Here is a 21,549-nt window from a genome sequence, read left to right on the forward strand (position 1 = left end):
TATCTATCTATTTATTTAGCTAACTAGCGACCTAGCATGTTAGCTAGGTATCCATCTATCTACTTGCGTGTTATGTTTGTCTTCTATCACTGTCATTTGTGTGTAAATTAATTTGAGTATGTTGATAATTTCATTTTTGGTTTACAATCTGGGATTATTTATTTACTGGCCAAAATACCAGTTCCAATATTTATATATATTTAAAAAATCTAATTGATACAGATCAATCAAAGATCATCAAAGGTAGCAATCTCCCACCATAGTTGAAACATTTAATATTATGACCTACATTATATAGTTAGTTTGTATTTTCCTATTAAAAACATCATTATTCAATAATTTAATAAAAAAAAATCATTTAGCAGTAATTTATACTTGAGTTACTCATTACGATACAAAGACTTTTGTAAAGAAATGTATTACTTTCACATGCAAGTAACTAGTAATATGTAATAGATTACATTTTGGCCGTAACTTGCACAACACTGATCATAAATTCTGGGCCCAGTTGTTTTTAAGGGGGAGCAGTATATAATTTAAAGGATTGATAACATACATTATTTCAAAATTCTCAATGGGGAGTTTCTCTGATCAATATTTCCCCACGTATTCCAAATTTATTTAAAATAATTCATGCATGTATGAACAGTTATATCAGTCATTTATCATCTATAATAAAACTCAGAGGCTGAAGGAAAGCCGGATGAAAAATGAATCGTCAGCGCTATGATTGATTAGCTTTCTTGTTTGTAGATTAGTATTAAGACGTCACATCATATTTATGTGCAGAAAGCGCCGCTTAATGATGTTTTCGCCCCTCGAGTTTAATGCGGGTCGAGAGGTGATTTTTGTTGCATCTGAAGAAATTAAATAAGACGAGGAGCCGTTTTCTCTGCTCTGCTAACCAAAAGAGATTCATCAGCATGAACGGGGCAGCGCGAGTGTACTCACACGGTGGTCATAATTCTTCAGTTTTGTTTATTTTTCAGTGTCTTGTCACCTTCACCAATTTTTCATTAGCATATCGTATGAGTTTTGAACTAGAATTATTAAGCAATTGACATGTTCAAAAGGTGGCTTCAATCAGGATATTTATGAAAACAATATTTCCAAAGAGGTCTGGCAGGACTTATTGGGTAATTTTGGAGAAGTCAAATGTTTTTTTCTCATTTAAAAAAAATGGATGAAATATATTGAGTAAAAATGTCTAAAAAGAAAAAAAAATGCCAATCGTCAGCATACATAATGCTAGACGTCAGCCCTAAGTATGAGTGTTGTCAATGTTAAAATGTTCATTTTAACATTGACAACAGTACAGTACATGTACAGACAATACAGCTTTTACAAAAGCAGCAATTATTACAAATGAGAAAACATGAAAAGCTGTTAAAAAATTCTGACATCAACCAGCATCCCCAAACAAATTGTCGTCTACCTCGGAATTTCCTCAGTAAATCCTTTTTATTGGTGCGATGTCTTTATTGGACACTGAAGTGCTATGCAAAATGTAGCATTGCTGCGGGAAATATTTAATGTTCCTTGTGGAACTCAGACATAAAAAAAAAAAGTACTCCATTTCAGAGCTGCTGTTTTTTCGAACTTTTCGCCGATGGTGGGTTATTTTCAGTGGGAGTCCGAATCAACATTGAGATTTAAAACGGAGCGCTGACCGCATACATAAGCAATTCAGCAAAAGCGAGCATTAAGGGTGAGGAGCGAGTGAGTTCCTCGGACAGGCAGGGGAGATAAGCGAGGACAGCAGGAGCACTTCTCAGGTCAGGGATCACAGGGTTGCCGTGGTTTAAGTGAAAGCCATCTCGCAGAATGCTGATGCGAGCATGTTGTCTTTTTTTTTCTTCCTAATATGGACACCATCTTGTATTTGAGTAATTTTAATCTGAAAGAGGGCAGATATCCAATATCAGCTCATCACAAAAGATAAGGAGGCCGACTGCACGGGCTACTTGATGTGCTCGTGTGGTGATTCTCAAAGAGCACAGCATTAGGTAAAGTGAACCTGCAAAATGGAATGATATCCATCGAAGAGCTGTATTAGAAATTATACATTAAGAATCCTCCAAGTTCTCCCTTATTTGTATTTTTTCCGGATACTTCCCACATTCCAAAAACATGCATGTGAGGATAAGTAAAACCTCTAAAATGTCCATACGAATGATTGCTCGTCAATATATACCCTTTGATCGACCGTCAACTAATCCTTCATGTACTTCACCTCTCGTGACGTGTCCAGTGTCAATCAATCAAAACAAAGCAATTCATATTTTCAGTATTCATACAGCTTTTAATATCGGATCACATTAGTGAATATATGTGATTTTGCTCAATAATTTAGAAGTGCATTCCTGGTTGTAATAAAGCATGGCGCCCTACAACAATGAGTAGGATGAACAGGAAACAAAATGGATGATAGGGCCATTTTTACATGTTCATATCTGACTCACTCAAGGAAGAAAATATGCAGCTTACTTGGGACACGAGATTTACAACATCAGACATGTTTGCTTTTCAAAGATTTTCTGCAAGAATGAGTGTTGACTTCCTGTCATTGCCTTTAATCACTTCCTTAATATCCAGTCTTATCACTCTTTGGCGATAATGAAGTTCACCTTGACCGTTCCAATTACTCGTTGTCACATGGAATGCCGTGTTGCCGTTATTGTCCATACGTTTTCCAAAAAGGTCACAGGTCAGCCAATTGCAGGGCGCATATCGATATTAGTGATCCTAACGTCCAAGTTTTGGAATGTGGCATGAAGCCAGACCACCCAGAGATCCCACCGTTGCTGCCCATCATTTTTATAGTAGTCAATTAATTTCTTGCGGCTGGGTGCCTGCATCCCTCAACGTTTATATGCAATATGTCATCAAGTAGCAATTTTGATTTCAGACTGTCGTGCTACCTCTGGCATCTCTTACAAAGAGCAGAGACACACACCGCAGCCAAAGCAGGAACATGGCTTTTATGAATAAATTAAATTGCGGGTCAGTGTTCAGAGTCGGTTCTGCTAGCACTGGGCGAAGCAGACTCATGGTGACAAAGAGCTGGCGTCGTTCCATTTTCGGAACAAGGATGGAACCTGCATATGGGCGCCGTCATAACACGGCCCTCTCATCTGTTCATATGAAGAATCAAGCCTGTTACCGGCATCCACAAGTCAGCTGACAGCATGGAGTTATGGGCCTCGGACCTTCACGCACGTACGCATTCGTCGTCCCTGCGTGAGCGCATTTTCCATGCGCATGAATGAAGAGTGGAAGTAGCTGCATGCTGTCTAGAATGCATTATTATTAACCTGATGGATGCTGCCGCTTTTGCTCCTCCATTTTTACGGCGCATCACGTTCACATTCTCCATTTTCATCTCATAGTCAAAGGATTATTCACCTAGAAATGTACACATAAATTATAGGGAAATTAATGGTTGGACATTAAATATGAAGCAAATTATAAAACTTTTTTCATCAAGTATATCGATCTTCATTTTATTGTGCAGGTGCGAACAAAGTAGTGATAGAGCGATTATCTGGGCTGATATTTGGTAATGTGCCGATTATCAGCATTGGCCTTTTTTTTAACTTTCAAGGCCGATAAATCAAACGCTTCTGCGGGCGGTTTTTCCTCCATGACTACAAATAATCTGTATCGGTATCGCCCCTGGAAAAAAAGCATATTGGTCTATCACTACAACAAAGGATATCCATTTACTGTAGGTGGGTTAACTGCACACTAGTTCATTACCTGCTGTGTAAAAGTAGACAGAAACTCAAAACAAATCATAGTGCTTTAATGAAAAAAAATAAAATGAGACAAATGAGAACATCGTGAAAAAAAGAAAAAGTCAGAAAAGTACCCCAAGTAGGTGATGACTGATTCAGTGCGCGTGCCCATCTTTGCAGACTGCAATTATTCACGGGTCAACCGGTGGTCTTTAGAAGCTGATCGTGATTCACCATCATGAAGACAAGGACACGCTATCATTGGTCGTTAACCTGTGACCCGTATTGATAATTACCAATTATACATAATTGGTCATTTCCCATGCATTTGTTGCCACCCCCCCCTTTCCTCTTCCATCATTATGATTATTTATGCACACTCACACAGGCTTTCACTTTTAGCGTTGGGTGGATACCAAGGCCATAACAACAATATTATGATTCCGGGAGATAGACTAAGTGCAGCAATGAAACATTATGTACTGTGATTTATCAATGTGGCCGCTTTAAAAATCTCAACTCCGCCTCGCGTCCATGAATCACAGTTTATTGTGATTTGAATATGAAGACGTGAACATGTTGATGCAACTCTGGATTCCCCTGTTGTGATTTATAATACAGGGATTCGCAACACATCTTTTAGTTGTGCTGGAGGCTAAAAAAACAAAACGTTACAGACAAGTATGAGGGAGGAAAATTGGTGGCCAACCAGTAGATTTTTGACCTCAATTAGTTTGGGTTAATTGTGTCAGACGTCATGAAGGCTGGAATTACACTGAGTGCCTGTATTTCTGGGATTTTTTTCATGTGCATTTCAAGTGATGCACATCCAGCATGGCTGTGGTTACACGGAAAGAACAACCCGAATCACTCCGCAAGCATCATCGCCGGACAGTGACAACATGGAAGTAAACAATGATTCATTCATCATGCAAATAACGTGTGTAACGTTTAGATGGCATGATGACACTTCTAACTTACCACATTTAATCGTCTATGCTCTCGATGTCGTTTAGATTTAGAGCTATGGTTTTTAAACATGTTTACATGTTATGATCAGTCGATAGACTTCTACAACATTTGGTTGGCGTTTTATTGCACATTGGCCGATATGATCTGATCTGATTGTAATTCTCATTTGGAGGAGGTCTGATTCCGATCTGAAGATAGATTTTTTTGATCATGTATGTTCCCATGCGGCTTATCTGTATTTTGCCACATGAGCAAACAATCTGTATTTTCTTTTTTCTCATTTGAACCAACCTGGCTGACCAAAATTGCGTTCCTTCCTGGAGGATCTGTGTAATGTAGACCCATGGCCTTCCTGTAGTTTATACATGCCAGTTATTGAACAATAAATTAGTTCAGTGATTCAGGGAAGCAAATCCAGACAGTTTTTTTTGTTTTTTTTCATTGATGTGACCTCTTCACCTTGGCAATGGTTGCCCAAGTCGTGACTTTGGTTTATATAGGCTGGAAACTAGAAGATGCCGGGAGATTGGAACATGTCTCCACAGCGGCGCATATCCAAGTCCTTCTATTTCCCTACTTCATCATTTCCTTCCTGTAGCGCGCTCACCGCAGTAGCATCTGCTTAATGGACCCCGTCGCTGTGGATGCTCTTCCATCTTCTTACTCCCGCACAGCTTGCAGACAAGCACAAGCATGCATGTAGATTCTGGGTGATGAGCTGTAGTTTTTACTGGTTTTCCTCGATTTGTTGCTATGTCGCTGCTGTTCTTGACGGTGGATGCATTATTTAAAAGTCATCTCAGAATGCCTGCTTTACTGAAGTCTGCTCTTTTATCGTTTCCATGCCCAGAGACAAAGTTTGCAAATGGTCTCATTAGTAAATGGAAATGTACACATGAAAGAGTCAACAAAGCATCATTCTGGGTGAATTCATTAGTGTCGCCCTCTCTCTTGGAATTTATTTAAACTCAGACCGCTGGACTCTGCTGCTCTCAAACCCGAGTGCATTTTCGCAAAGCCAAAACCAACGCCGCGTTCCTTTCTCGAGCGAGCTTGGCAGAGCTACCCGGTTCGGAATGTTCTGCACTGCAGTCCATATTGTTCTTTTTAACCCTCACTATGCTATCAAGACATCTCAGCAAAGAGATTGTACAAGTTTAAGAAGTTTAGGTTTAAGAGACGCTGTGGCCGAAGCGGTAGTTAAAACTTATCCAGTCTTTCTACAGATCCTTAAAACTCTTGAAAGGGATTCAATACGTGAATCTAAAAACCAGGCCTTAATTGTCTTAAGTCAATCTTTCAAACGTTTTAAAATGTTAATTGATTGCAAGTATGATTTGATTGTTTTAATTAGTCTCAGATATTAAAATGAACATTTAAAAAATTATTTACAGAGCACCACACGGAACTGTTTGGGGCCACCTGAAGTTCACTGACGCTGGCCCGACCGACCACTAGTGCAAATTTAAAAAATAAACGTGATGAAATCAAAATGTCATCTAACATCTAATATGCACCACTTCAATTGATCAAGCATTTGTGTTGTTTTTACCCGTGCTCTGTTCTTGATCCATTTTCCAACACATGAATGTACGCGCATGAATTTTGACCACTGAGACTACACGCTTCACTATTTTATCCACAGGTTGGCCTGCATATTTAAATTCTGAGTTTCGTTAAGTAACGTTTTGTCAGGCCACCACGCAAAAAGGCTAAACGTAGGACCCTATCGCAATTGTGACAGCGGAGGCAAAAAAAAAAAAAAAAAGTTATGTGGATTTGTTGGAGACTCTTAAGGGCAGATGCACTTCTTTAATATTCTGTAGCAACTTTGGACATTGGGAAATTATCGACCCAACGTATTACACCCTTGCCTTTGCGTATATTATCACTTTTATGATGGATAACTAGTTTTGAATGGAAATGCCAGCTTTCATCCACCACATAAACTGACACTGGACGGCTAGATGTGGCTCCAGGGCCTTGAATTTGCTCATTTTTTCTTCATTTAACAACATGCATTTTTAGAGGAATAGACGAGAACAAAAAAGTCCCGGGAAGCTGAAATTGAAAAAGAAGGACCTCACATGTGAGACAGCCATGCTAACCACTCGTCCAAACACGCGTGCTACCCTCGGATCATTTTTATGTAGAAATTCTTCAACCGTGAACTGTAAACAATATTTTCCCAGCACAGAACCGTGGCTGTGAAATTTCGAACGGAATGGTCAAGGAAATGTGTTTTGCAGATAACATTACAGACGCAATAAGGTTTGGCTCGGTGCGTGATTGAAACAATACAGCAGCTAAGCCGTATTGAGCCCACCTGTTTGTTTTGCCGTAATTGGATTCTGCTTCATTCCATTTGCCTTAATGCTGATGCATAATACAATGTACTGCTGGGACCAGCCATTACTGGCTATGGAACGGGGCTTGAAGAAGTAACCTGACCCGACGTCCTGACCCACCAAATATCCCCGCACCTCCTCCTTCTTCCCATCTCTGGGACACCATTTCTCAAAGCCGCCCCACTGCTCATTCTGTATGGATTGATGGAGGAGGCTTGCGGGCCTGATGGGAACTAGAATAGCAGGTGTTTATGATAGAGCGTACAAGAACAATAATAAGGGCCTATGCAGCGTGTTAATCCAGAATAAACAGGCACAGGCATAAGCCGCATGAGCCAGGGTGGAGGGAACCTCATCAGAAATTGAAGTTCTGCTAACGAGACAGGCATGTGGAGCCAAAGCTTCGTATTTTCTTTGTCGAAGCAACAACACACGCCAGTCATGTGGAGCGTCCCAGACATCAACACATCCGGGCTTAGCTGCTGGACTTTTCCCACTACGAAGGAGCCAAGTTCAGAGAGACGAGACTCTATAAATACTTGCACTTCATTTTTTGAATCGATACCATTGGTTGGTATTTTATTCTAGAATGATTTTTTATTCAAAATTCAGTTTTACATTTGAACATAAATATTTGAATGTTAACTTCATCAAATCATTCATGGTCCGATAAGCCTTACCAAATTATTTGATAAATACAGACCTTGTGAGGATAAGATGGCCTACTACCAGTTTTACAGTTTTACCGTGGTTTTAAAAAGTTTCAATTACTTTGATACTGGCTGTGACCAGTAATGATAAACAAGCCTCCTCTTTTAAGTGAATTGCCTCCAATTAACTTTCTTGTGGGCACAAGGTACTGCAAAGACTGCTTAGTGTAGATTGTTCTTAAATAAAAATGTAAAAAAATAAAATAAAATAAAGAAAAAAAAAAGTACCAGTGGGTAATAGTTAGCCCCAAGGACAACATGAGTGGCCAATGGGTCCTTTTAACAAATTAGTTCCACAGTGATGGGACACTGGGACTTACTAAAAAGAATGAAAACAGAAATACATTAACATTTAATTATTTATTCATTTTTACGTTTCTTCTTTACTTCATATTTTGTTTAAAAATAAAATACTTTTCAAAAAGGAAAGATTTTTTATTTTATTTGTCCAAATATTTCCAAAGAGTTAATTTCAAAACAGTAATTTTAATATCGTGACACATGTTACTTTGGCTCGTAGTTGTCCCACCGTGAGAATCAAATATCTGCCCATGCCTCGTCACCTGCTTGTGTGTACTGCTGCTGCTTTTCTTTTTGTCCTTTTTCCCCTCTTTCCGTAAATGCCCTAAAATGCCACATAATGTCACCAATGTCCTGACTAATCGTAAAGTAGTAATCAGCATCAAGTGATACATCATGACCTTTGTACGTCTACTTTTTGTTTGCTGCTTTGCTGAATGCGCACAGTTTTACTCTGCTGGGGGAAATATTAAAAAGGAAGTACAATGTAAAATTAATTATGTATAGAAATTATGTTTAAGTGTTTGGGGATCATACTTTAGGGTATATTTACAGTTGAACCTATAAATATAGGCAAGTGGTGCACAAGAATTAGCTCTCAAAATTCCTCCATGATGACCAGTAAAAAAGTCTCAGTGTTCATCTTTTTAATCCCCTCCAAAGTGTATTTATTATTATTGTGAGCCACTGAAACATCAAAAATAGTTTTCGCAGAACATCATGATTTAATCTACCAAAAATAAATAAAAACGTTACACATTTGAACTAATCAAACAGGGATTTATTTTTTCCGTCTTCTAATTGCAAACACCTGAAACTTGTTTTTGCAGCTTGAGAGACTTTCGGCCTCCATGCATGCATCATTAAAAAGCGCCCTCTTGTAGCTCATGTAATGTTTTTATAGCTCATTCGTTGCGGAGCATGTGCGCTGTGAACAAATGTCTAAATATCGCCGCGGCTTGGCTTCACTGTCATCACGACAGAGACCCCTCCACGCGCACTTTGCCTTTTCTTTTTTTTTCATGGCAGCCTTACGTCGCTCATGACCAGCTGCTGTCGCTAAGTAGCTCGTGTCGATGGTCGGGGCTCAGATCTGCCCACAACGATGGTGATGATGATGAAGATAAGACATCTGGAGGCCGTGTGTGTGTGTGTGTGTGTGTGCGTGTAAGTGCACGCGTTTGCGTGCACTAGTGTGTGTTGAAATAATAATGATAAGGGCTCGCTCTCTCTTCTTTGCTGTGGAAAAGTGCATCTGATCACCTCCCGTGCACGCTGACACATGACCGAGGAACCGATAAAAGCTGATGTAGCGACAACATTAACGCTAACAGAGCGCTCGAGAGGGCTAACGTCGGCAAGATGGAGGCTTGATGAGCTGTGGAAATTTAGAGGGGCAAAAAAATTAACAAGAGTGCATTTGAGAGGAAAACGTCTTCTGGATCTTAGATTAATTTAGAAAAATACAAGCCAGCAGTAGATTTTTAGTCCTAGTCTCAAAGTCTCAAAGCAATGACAAGTGAATGACCACTCACTGCTGCAGAAGAGAATATTTTAAGTACCTCGGACAAGGCCAAATCCAAAATTTGGATCCGCAATGACTGAAACACATTACAGACCACCACAACCACACAACCTCCATATAGTATATTCGTCAATAAGTCTAAAACGTGGATTGAGGCTTGCCCATTTCGAGATTTTCAACTGCATCGTATTGAGAAGATGTTATGCGCATTGGTCACTGTTGCAGCCTTTATAGACAGGAAAATATGCTTTAATATGCATAAAACCCAAATTAGAACACCCCAAGTATTTTGTAACAAAAAGTAATGTTTCAGTTTTCAAATAATTAAATGGCAGAGAATGAACGGTTAATGTACAGTGAAAGCAGTGGCGCTCTCTTTGGCTGAATATGTGCATGGTGAGAGACGAAAGGAAAGGGTGACACAGCTGGGACGGAGAGAAAAGCCAGCGCTGAGGTCAAGGTTCACCATGGAGGACATGACAGATCCCAAATGGTCGCTTTTGGAAACACTCTTATTGCCTCATTTGGATTGATCCGCCGATTCCATCTTACGACGGCCAGGCAGAGCTGTAAAAGACAAAGGGTATGCAGAAGCGCAGTGTGGAGAAGACCAAGTCTTGTTTTGTGTTTAAACGCCAGGTCTTGACCCCAGGCAGGCGTGTGTATTTTTAAAGCGCTCACCGTGATGGATGCACACATTGTGCTCTCCCCGTGCTCCGAGTGACATGTGTTTGACCCCCCCCCCCCCCCCATCCTCGTCTTACAGGAGACAACACCTGCTGCCTCACTACATGGCCATTAGTTGTCAACCAGCCCACGCACACGCATGCACATGCGCACGTTGTATTCACACAGGGGATTTTAAGAGCACTCTGATGCATGACATGGAAACATGTGGCACATACTGTAATGTACGCAATTGTGTACTTTTTGGATGTACACACAGAGCACGCAAAATGAGATACACCACGCCTCCATTTATCGGAGATGATATTGACACTGTAGTGCATCATCCTGATTAAAACGTTGCTTTGTATTATGATATAACATACAAAGCACGCCTTGCTCGATGACAATTAACCAAAAATCTATTTGAATATCATTTGAAATAATACTAGCAAAATATCATCATTTTACGGAAATTAAAATAAAATTCACAAAGAATAATTTTGCGAGAATAAAATTAAAAAAATTTTTTCAGAAGCTCATGTTTTTTCAAGGGATAAAATTGTCATTTCCTGAGGAAAAAAAAAGAAATCAAATAGTTTAAATGAAATTATAATTTTCAGAGAATAGTCACCATTTTCAAGAATTCTTGTTTTCACAAAAAAAGATCTAATTTTCAGACAATGTTTTTTTTTCTGTAAATTTTTGATAACAAATTGTTTTTGTTTCGGAGAATAAAAGCTTTGTAAAAAAAAAAAGTCATATGTATCAAATAATAGAAATACAATTTCTTGAGAGGAAACATTTTAATTGTGAGAAAAATATTTTATTTCTAATCGTTTTCCAATAATTAATTTTTATTTGAAGAGAAAAAAAAATATTTCTCAAGACTAAAGATCAAGTTCACCCAGAATAAACCTAATTTTTAGTCGAATGACACAAGAATTAAGAACTGAGTCATTTCTCAAGAAAAAGATTCCTCTTTTTAGAGAAACAAAAGTTCTAATTTGGCGAAAAATCTTCATTTTTGAAGATTTTCCAAGAATGAAATTAAAGAATTCAGGGATTAAATTAAATGAAATAATTTTCATTGAATGAACATTGTTCTTCAAGAATAAAGTAGTAATTTTCCAAGAATTTACTTATATATTGTATACTTTTATGAAAATAAAGTCATGGGAAAAATGAGGCACGTCTACCTGTTTTTCAAAATTGTGTTTCTGAAGATCATTCTACATGGCAACTGTCTTCCCAGAATGTTCCATTTATTCCCTAATTCCCTTTTGTAGGCTTTCTGTCTGATGCGTGTGATGCATCATGTACTCCATTAATCCCCTCATCCAATTTGCATATGTTTTGTTTTCCAGCCTCCACTGTCGCTGAGAACGGGAAGAAAACCTGCCTGAAGCTGAAGGTTTTCGTCCGACCATCAAGTAAGTGCAACACAAAGCTTTGGAAATGGAGCCTGTTAAAGTGCACAGTTGGCGTGTTTGAAAAACAAAGCGCTCAATGTCGTCTCTCGACTTCACGACAAAGCTTTTTGCTCGCTGTCCCGACATGCCGCTCTCATTTGTCTCCAAACTGCTGCTACTCGCTAAGAATATGTTTTTATTTAAAAAAAAAAAAAAGACAGTCAAAATAAGACAGCTCGTCCTTCGTACTTCATCTGAATGTTGCCATGAGCTTTGTTGCTTGACGTGTTGACTATCAGGGCTGAGAGGGGGGCTTCAAATGTCTACCTGGCGTATTTACCTCTAACGATGATGATTTCATTCTCCCTATCTTCTGTTTATAGACAGCTGTGTGAGAACTATAGGGGTACATGACCGTGTTTTTGATGTAAACGACAAAGTAGACAATACGTTAGAACCACGAGGTTAGTATGGCTTCCTGCTTTTTTTGACTCTCTTCATGCGTCTGTCCACATGCTTTGTTATTGCCACCATGTCTGATCTTCTCACATCCCCCGCATGAGCTCCCCCAAGTCCAACGTAGCCCCGTATCATGCACATCTGTCTACGCAACAGAATTATTCATTTGGCGTGGAAAACCGTAATTATCATTTGCTTCAGAAAATATGGGAGTACCAAGTTACATAATCACGCTCTGATGAAAACATGAACAAAACATTGGAGGGTGACACAGGAGTGGATTTTCTCTCCCGTCCCATCCCACTCTCGCGGGAAAAAAAAAAAATCCTGTACCGTCCCGTTCCGGATCACCAGTGAAGGAAAAATACAATCCTGTCCCGTCCTGTCCCAGTGAAAATGACTCCCATTCCATTCTGCTCCCGTTCAGAACGATTCCCACTACTGTGCCGCTCTCAGTTTGGAGGTCAGATACATGTTGCCCCCTCTTCCTCGTGGACTCTGGCGTTCCCATCTGCTCTCTTGAACTTTTTACCTTTACCGTCTCGATCCCGTGATTAAAGGTAAAGGTTACTCTCATCCTGCGGGAATCGTGAAAAAATGTCAGCCTCTTCAAAACATTCAGGATTTCATTTTGAGTCTAAAAACTCGATATTATGGTGATTTAAAAATTAAAAACGGAATGAATCTTAATAAAAATGACATCAAATTTGGAATTTGCCCATGTCCCATGTACAGAGCAACAAGATTCACTTAACAATTACAACTCGCCCAAGAAAAAAAAAAAAAAACAACGACCGATGGAACCGGAAGCCTGAAAGGTCGCCAGATGGCAGCATGCCGTTTTTCTATGATGAAAAAGAATAATATAAGGAAAGAGGAGGGGCTAAAAAACAAGCTCCAAACTATGCTCCTATAAGGGAGGGGCACAGTATGGTTGCATATTTGTATTTTTTCTTTAAATTGCAGGAAAAGAAAAACATTAAACATTTATATTTAGAAAATAATTCTATTCTAACTGCTAACTTTATACCCCTGCCCAACTGCATGTTCATAATGATCACATGTAATTAAACTCGACAAAACTCTTCATTCAAGTTTGCGCATTGATTTGAGTTTCTGTACTCATGAGCCTTCTTCTTATGTCGGGACACACATGCTGCAGTCGTCACGACAGGATGCCCTGACTTTGGTTTAGAATTGCCTTGCATCTTGACGTGAAGGCAACGTGCAGACGTGCAAAGGCCGTTGACATTCTTGATGCCCTACCTTCCTCTCTTTGCGCCTGGCCCCTTGCCCACCACGCTGTGGTGCCTGCCGCTGCTGTCTAAGCTTTGCATGCCTCAGTCCTCTGCTACGCTTGCTTCAAAACATGAGATTGCTTGATCACCCCTGCAGCACACGAGCTTTGTTGTCTGCTTTGGCCCTTTGCATGGTCCTGCTCCTTTCCTTGCTCATAGAACTGTGCCCACCTCGGAGAATAACGTACTGCAGTGGTACCTTGACTTGAGGGGTGCTTCCAACTGGTTTCAAAATACAAGACGACGCTTGTTTTTTTTTTTCTTAAAATTGTTTGAATTTAATGCAACCTTCCGATACGCCGCCGCTTGAGTGAAGTAGAAAAGAAAATGGAGGAAGTTCTTGAATGGCCTCACATGTGGGCAAGGAGAACAAGATGCTATTTCTTTAGTTTACCGAGCGGGAAAAATAATGCCGGCGTCTGATCTCACACAGTAGGCCACGCCCCTTCAAAGGTACATATGCAACATACGAAAACTGCAGTACGTGTACTGTAGTATGTCTATTTAATATTATAGCTTTACGCTTTATGAAAAAGTATTGACCAAAAAAAAAAAAAATCTTGGTGGTTTGTAGGGAACTGGAAACGATTAGTTGACCCCCGCCTAGAATTGGGTCAACATAACAACATTTGGGTAAAAAAAAAAAAAAAAAAAAAAAAAAAAAGGTGAATCCACGACTTGAGTCAATTTGACCTAACTTTTTTTTTTTTTTTTCCTTAAATTTGGGATTATTGACCAAATTAGTGGAACCAATTTGGGTGATTTTTGATACAACTATTTTTAGAATCTACTATAGAGTGCCCTACATTTTTTCTTTCGATATACAGATATCTTTGAGGGGGCACAACCCACATTTAAAAAAAAAAAAAAAAAAAAAATCATATTGATCGTTCATTTGTCTTTTTGACGTATTTATTTCTTACTTTTTTTGCCCCCATTGCATTTCAACGTCCATTAATTGCGGGCTGGCACTGTCCCTTTAGTTATGAGCTTGGTCGCAGAACTAATCAATTTAATAATTCAAGGTATCACTGTATTAGCAATTATGACATAGCAACCCAAGTTCATATGGCAACTCAGAATCCACTAATCCATATTGTCTGAAAAAGTTGTGAATATGAGTCAATCATCCTTGTGTGGCGTGATTATTATTATTAGACTCCTACATCATATGATAAACAACTGAAGGTGTCCATGTTTAAGAGTCAAAACATTGTTATTATTTCAATGTAACGTTTTACTCTTTTATTTTCCCCCCATCCTATAGACGACACGAGCCATGAACCTGCCGAGCCCTCCCGGAGTGAGGAGACAAACGCTGCACCGCACCTGTCCCCATCCTGTCGACTTGTGGCTTTACTGCTGCTCTGCCTGGTGGCGCTCTTCACCTTATAGCGCCCCCGCCTGTCCCGGAGGGGCAATTTACACCCAGCGTGGCCTGAATCTGCCCGAGGTTGCAGGGGAAAAAGGGGTGGGATTTAAGGGCGGAGCTTGTTGGGCTTGTTTGGGGTTTCCCAGCAGGTCGTACAAGGAATCCCTCGATTTTTGTTTTTCCCCAGACAAAGTTTCAAGCGTCTCGCCGTTTGTGAGCGGGGAAAATAAAAAACGGGAGAGACAAACCCCCCTCGCAAACCAAAATGCCAAATCTTTATTTTGTTTTCTGACACTTAGTGATTCTTATTTTCCTGTAAGAGCGCTTTTTAATCATTGCAGCACACACAAATGTAGTACACACACACACACACACACACAAACACCCCCGCTCAATAAATCAGTGTTTTGTTGTTCTTACCATGTTGTGTTCAGTAGCAACGTTTACAGAGTAGGAAAGTGAAGACTGTAGACTCTTAGGAAGGACTGTACATAACCGTGTCGGTATCTCGCCGTTGTGTTGGCTTTGTGTTCTGCTTGGTGCATAAAGTCTGATGTTTGACCCAGCAGGTCAAAACGATGAAGATGAAGGAAAAGGACTGGCAGTTTGGGAGCCAAAGTACTGGAGAAACAAAATGTGCACAGCCTGCACCTTAACCTAATGATGTCCAGTTGTTTCCTAATTTAATAGTAACACCCGACTTTGTCAGAGGAGGATAAGCTACTGTAAATACATGACCAGGGTTGGGCGTTAGACGAGATTCCCACGATTGACAAGTGGGGGGGGGGAAATTAACAATCAATTAATTAGTTTTGTTTTTTCTCCCACACTTTCAGCATATACTGAGCTCGTTTCCAAGCCAGTTTTGGATTGAGCAGACGAATACCACCTACTGTAAAGTGTGTCAACAAACTATTAATCAACAATCAATTCCGCACATTGGATCTAATTCTTCGCCGTCAATCAATGGATGATCATGCCCATCCCTAGTGAAACCCAAAAGGTTGCGGTTTACTGTGTGTAAGAAAACGGAGAAATTTCGCCTCCCAGCAGGCACTTTGCGGGCCGCTACTAGATGGAGGATCGATGTCTTTTAGGAGTCGCAATTTCACGGCAGCAGTCACAGTCATTTTGTGTTTACTGAGCTGGACAAAGAACTGTTCTCTTTGCTCCATCCACTTACGCTATATGCTCGCATCCATAATCCAAATCCGAAGATTGGAAATTGTTCGCCAGTGATAATGGCTCAAATATTAGTCAGCAGGTTCTAAAAGAGGTTATAGCTGCCGTTACACGGCACTGATGCGCTGCTCTGCTTAATTCAAAGCAATGCGGAGCAGTTTTGTCCTTTTTTGGCTTTCTATCGATAGCACTTACAATCAATGATACGGTCACTGTGTGTTTGATGACATTCAGCTTCATTCAGTCACAAGAGGTTGGGCCGCCTTTTTCGCAAAGATTGAGCAATCTCCAAAAAAGTGACTTCCTGACATGTGCCAAATAGGTCCACAGAAAACAACACCGAATCAAAAAAAAAGTAGATGTCCACTGTCGGCTCCTGTTACCGGTTTAAGTGACTCTTTAATGAGGTTCAAAATGACAGGCATGCAGACCCCATGTTGCGGCAAAGGGGAGTTATTTCTGGTATTAAAAATAGACGGTGGAGGGCTTGAAGGAAGGGGAGTCTCGGGGGAAGGGGTGTAGATTTCATTCGTGGGGGGTTATAAGGCACCGGTGACCTTGCTGTTTTTGGGAAGTGGTGAGTGACGGAAATGAAATTCCAAGGGAGGGGTTCGGAGACGTGAGGTAGCTGAAGGTAGTATAATTGATGAGACTGAGTGCCTGGCGGAAATAATTAAATGAATACACATCCATGAAACTCGTTTGCCAATTCAGTTTTGATTCATTCATTCTTCAAAGACTAGAAAAGATGAAGACAGTATTACGAGAATCATGTCATAATTTCCAAAGAAAATAAACTGGATTTAAAAAAAAAAAAAATCTGACTTAATTCTCATAAAATGACAATATAAATGGATAAGAAAATCCTCATAATTTGTATCTTTTTTTTTTTTGATGAGTTGAGGTTATACTGTATTTCCTTTTTTTTTTTTAAGACTTGATTCTCGTAATTGTTTTGCTTTCTTTTCACTCTGGCCCTCAAACAAAAGATATGCTCTGTTTCGTGTTTGCTTGTTTTCATTTTTCATATGCGCGTCCACCTTTGCACCTGATTGAAGATGACACGTTTTTGTTTGCCACGCTAACAATGTGTACGAGCAACTCAGCTGTTGCAAGAACTTCAGGCCATTGAATGAGGTACTAATGTCACAGTGGACATTTTCCTTTCGATCAGAAAACCAGCTTCAAGTTGACCCTCTTTTGTGATTACCAATATTACTGCCTGTCTTTTTTTTTTTTTTTTTTAAACTTTGCTACCATGCTATTTTCTTATATACCACGACCTAACCTGGGAAATGAGGATCAACTTAAAATCTGGATACTGTGTATCCTGAGGTAGTCAACCATCAAACATGTAGTTGTAGGTTCTAGCATCTGTTTTGTACCTTCAGGAGGACAAAAGTAAACAAAAAAAAAAGATCATTGTTAAAACTGTATAATTATTACTGTTATGATGATGATTAAAACTATTATTATTATTATTATTAGGGAAGGCTCCTTGTACATAGTGTTTGATATTAAAGTATTAATTTGGTTCTTATGTCTTTTCTAAAAAACAGAACAAAAAAAGGAATATGGTAATATCTCTGGGTTTTGCTGAGTGCTTTCAAACAATGCATTGTGCGCTGAGATCCTCAATGCCTAATGAAGCTGCGAGCTAACATGTTTAAAAGTTGGAGCTGTACACGCACGCCAGTGGACAGACGACAAGCTTCGCCATCTCTTCACGCAAGGATTTTAGGACTTCCCATTTTTGCCTTTGGTGTGGGAAAGCATGAGAAAGAACTGGACGGAATCTAGAAGGAACTTGCCGGTTTCATGATGTGGCATGCGCATGAACTTAATGACATGTAAGAAAAAAAATAATTTTGAAAAATTTGTTTTATTTGTTTGTTTGTTTTTTTTTTTTGCTTGTTTTCTTAACTGTGTGTTAGATTTTCAGCTCACATTCACGTCGTGCATTTTACTTTGCATCTCCGATCCGAGTGATGTCATGAAGCCTTGTAGTGACAAGATAACAAAAGTGCTGTACAAAACACCAAACATTGTCGTGTAGTTGCAGTGGGGCTCAGCCATGTGTTTTTTTTTTCCCTCCTTGAGAAAGACTCTTTCTGATGGCTTCATCCCATGTACTTGCTGCCCGTCTCCTCGGAGGAGCGCATACGTGTGCAGGTTTCTCAGTTGGACAGAAATATGTTTGAGCCCTTTGAGTTTGGTATGTGTGTTTCTCATGTGGTGCTGCCGCCGTGAATGGGAAGCGACGACCCTCTTTTTGGCAGCCGAGAGTGTTTCCCATGCCTTAGACGCTCTCCACCATTGTGCTTTGACACGCCAACAAAACAGGGCCCTTCACTTCTCCTCTCTTCACTTTTTAATGACCCCGCGCCCCTATCTTGTGTAGGCCTAGATGTCCCTCCTGAGTATCATGGAAGAACTAGTGCTACCCCCTTTCACCTCCAAAACAACCAACGGGTGTCAAGGCATCATCACGGATCCAGGTTCTGTGGCCCTCGTTCACGTTTGTCTTCTTGTGATTGTGTCGCGTCCATCGCATCACACGCTGTCCTTCCTCTTTGTACCTTGCGCTCACTTTGTCCTCAGTGGAGCAAGATTTCCCAACCTGCTCTTTTACAGTATATAAACGAAGAAAAACGCCAACAAAAAATTATCTGTATTTGTATATATACGTGTCTGAGCATCTATGAGTAATACAATAAAACTGAAAAACATGACAAGCGTGCTGTTTTATTTATGTATCAGGGGAGTCAAAAATATTTTTTTCTTGCCAGCCACCTTATAGTTACTAATGGTGTCCCTCAGAGATGGGATGAACGTCTTGTATCCTAACATATACACAACAAATTGATTGACTCGTATTGCAATCAAAACTCGGGAAATAATTCTCTATCTTTTTTTATTATTGTGAGATTCGGAACGAACAATGCTTGCAAGATATCATAACTGAGTTTTGTTAAAAGTGAAGACAATTTGTAAGTCGACGCACATGATTAGTCCGAGCAGGCCGCATAAAATGATATTGCAGGCCAGTTATGGCCCCCGGACCTTGAGTTTGACACCTGCGCCGTAGCTCCAGCTCAATACATTGTGGGATGCTTGTCAACTTCTGATTTTGTTTGGGAATAATGGATCGACATCATAAAACCTGTACCATATTTACCTTTCAAAAGGCAATTTAACCACTTCTATTAATAAAACAAATTTTATTTTTTCTTTTAACTTGTATGTGGCATTTAGGGATGGGATAGTCAAGAGGGATACTTGAGTATTCACAAGATTTCATATAGGGACATATAGGATAGGTTAGTCAGGATACATAAAAAGATTTCATGTATAAGGCCATTGTACTTTTTAATATTTTTAACTGCCACACGTGTAAAAAAAATAGCTAAATAAAAAGAAAGTCAATTGCATAAAAGAAGCAACAAAACAAGTACTGGCCCTTGTTTTGAGGGGCGTGAACTTGCACCGCTTGATGAACGAAAGACCAATATAAAAACCAAAAAATACTAGAATGTTTTCACGAGACTGTTATAAAGTAAAAAAATGAAAAGAATAAGATATTTGACATGACATAAAAATATGTTAAGGTTTATTTTTTTAATAATCATAATGATACAGTATAACTATCTAATTAAAAAGACAATAATAAAATTTCCAACTGCTCATAAAAACACTAACACGAAGCAGAGAACATGGCCGTAGAGCAGGTGTGAGCAAACTACAGCCCGGGGGCCACATACGGCACGTTAAACGTTTAATAATAATAATAAACCTTGTTAATGTTTTATTTTCTAAATATTGTGGTGTCGCAAAGACATATTTTGTTGCAATACTTTTGTTCACTTTCATTTAAAATTAAATTAATTTTTTTTCTCAGATTAGGTGAGGTTACCAAAACACCCCATCCAGCTCCTCCTGGTCTGGCCCCTCTGTCAAATTTTAAAACCCACTGTGTCCGCCAATCAAAAAGTTTGCCCACCCCTGCCGTAGAGCCATTGGGTTTTTTTCTTTTTCTGATATGTATTTTAAATTTCATTCAGTGAACCCCTACAGCGTCATTCACATTTCCTGAGTGGGCGACTCCTTTCACCATTTTTTTGGTTATGATTGTGCATCAAAGGTTCTGCCTAGCAACAACTAACTGACGCCTGCTAGATGAATGATAGATGACAGTCGTGTAACCGCAAACTTTCTGGCATATAGTCTACATCAGTGGCTGACGCCTTACTAATTATTTAGCGTATAAAAACGTCACATATTTATGATTGGGAGCATGTGTTGGCGTTTGTTGCGCCATTAAATCAAATACTCATCAGCGGAGATCCCAACTAATAGACAGAATGAACAAACTCCTGTGACACTCCATCATAATTATGTCTTTGGATGCGCCACACGCAAATGCTGTCCACAGTGCAGACTTGCACGTCTCCTAAGACAGACTTAAGGGGACCACCATCCATCCATCAGGATCAGAATAAGACTTAAAAGCACCTTTCACTTTGCTTGGCCACTAATGAGGACACCTAATAACCTTCTGCTGGTCCCCATCAGCGCCATTTAGCGTCACCCTCCATTATCTCTGCTAATTAGACTGAAAGCCAGTGAGCCCACAGGACCAAAGTGAGGGAGGTGTTTGAGTGTGTGTGTGTGTGTGTGTGAGAGAGCAGGGGGGAGAGGACCCCTTGATATACCAGTTGGACCCCAGCCTTTTCTTGATGATTTCATGCAATTTGACTTCATGCTAATCTTCTTTTGGGGAGGTAAGGGAAGGGTTGATTAAAATAAGAAGAGGGTACACGTGCTTCTACTCAAAGGCAGGATTGGAACATACTAACATTTTTTTTATTCCCCAAATGACACAGAAAGCCAGCCTCTCCAATTTCTTTCCTAAAATGCAGCGCCCTTTTTGAGCCTCCGAAGCGACATTTTATGCACGGAGACACTCGACAAGATGAGCCAATTAGCGTCAAGTTGTTCTTCCTGCTGGGAGCTGTGGAGATGCAGGTGTGTCTCCGCAGAGAACCCAATAAAGACGAGCAGCCAGCACCCAATCGTTGGCTACAAATGATACAAAGTTTGGAGTTGCGACGTTCCCCGCACTATCTATCGCAATTCATCAATTTTGTATCTCTGATTTTATGAGGGTTTTTGTGGTACACTTGCATGAATGCCGTTGCATATGGGAAAGGAGAGCCACAGTCGCTGAGACAGATTTCTGAGATTTATTGAATGTCAGGAAGAGACAAACACAATAAGCACACATGCTGGTAGCTACAGTTCGCATCCAGGCACTCTCAAGCCGAGACTGCCCATGGCCAAACGCCACGTTATCAGGCCCCGCCTCTTAAAGTCACGGACACATTGCATGGAAAAAGCTTCAGCATTTGGTCTTTGTTCTATATATGAAAAGTACTTTGTATGTAGTAAATTGCTTCTACACTGAAAAAATTGTGTTTATTCAATCAAAATAATATCATCTGGATCGATGTATTTTTTTTAAGCGGGGAAGACAACACCAAAAAATGTTCTGTGCTCTCAATGGCTCAA

At 39.8% G+C, this 21,549-nt stretch overlaps 1 protein-coding gene across 2 annotated transcripts in view; it reads left to right on the forward strand.

The window, feature by feature from the left end:
- Positions 1–16,472, forward strand: part of efna5b (ephrin-A5b) — a 97,476-nt gene extending 81,004 nt beyond the window's left edge. Inside the window, exons 3-5 of one of the 2 annotated variants that reach the window (XM_088305480.1) lie at positions 11,626–11,691; positions 12,054–12,134; positions 14,695–16,472. In XM_088305480.1, the coding sequence (XP_088161606.1) occupies positions 11,626–11,691; positions 12,054–12,134; positions 14,695–14,822 (275 nt within the window). In that variant the 3' untranslated portion in view covers positions 14,823–16,472. The remainder of the gene's footprint in view (positions 1–11,625; positions 11,692–12,053; positions 12,135–14,694) is intronic. The other variant, XM_088305485.1, reaches the window with a different exon arrangement.
- The last annotated feature ends 5,077 nt before the right edge of the window (positions 16,473–21,549 follow it).

This window comes from Idiotropiscis lumnitzeri, chromosome 1 (assembly GCF_059441095.1).
Source record: "Idiotropiscis lumnitzeri isolate Australia: NSW breed Sydney's pygmy pipehorse chromosome 1, RoL_Ilum_1.0, whole genome shotgun sequence".
Classification (NCBI taxonomy): Eukaryota; Metazoa; Chordata; class Actinopteri; order Syngnathiformes; family Syngnathidae; genus Idiotropiscis; species Idiotropiscis lumnitzeri.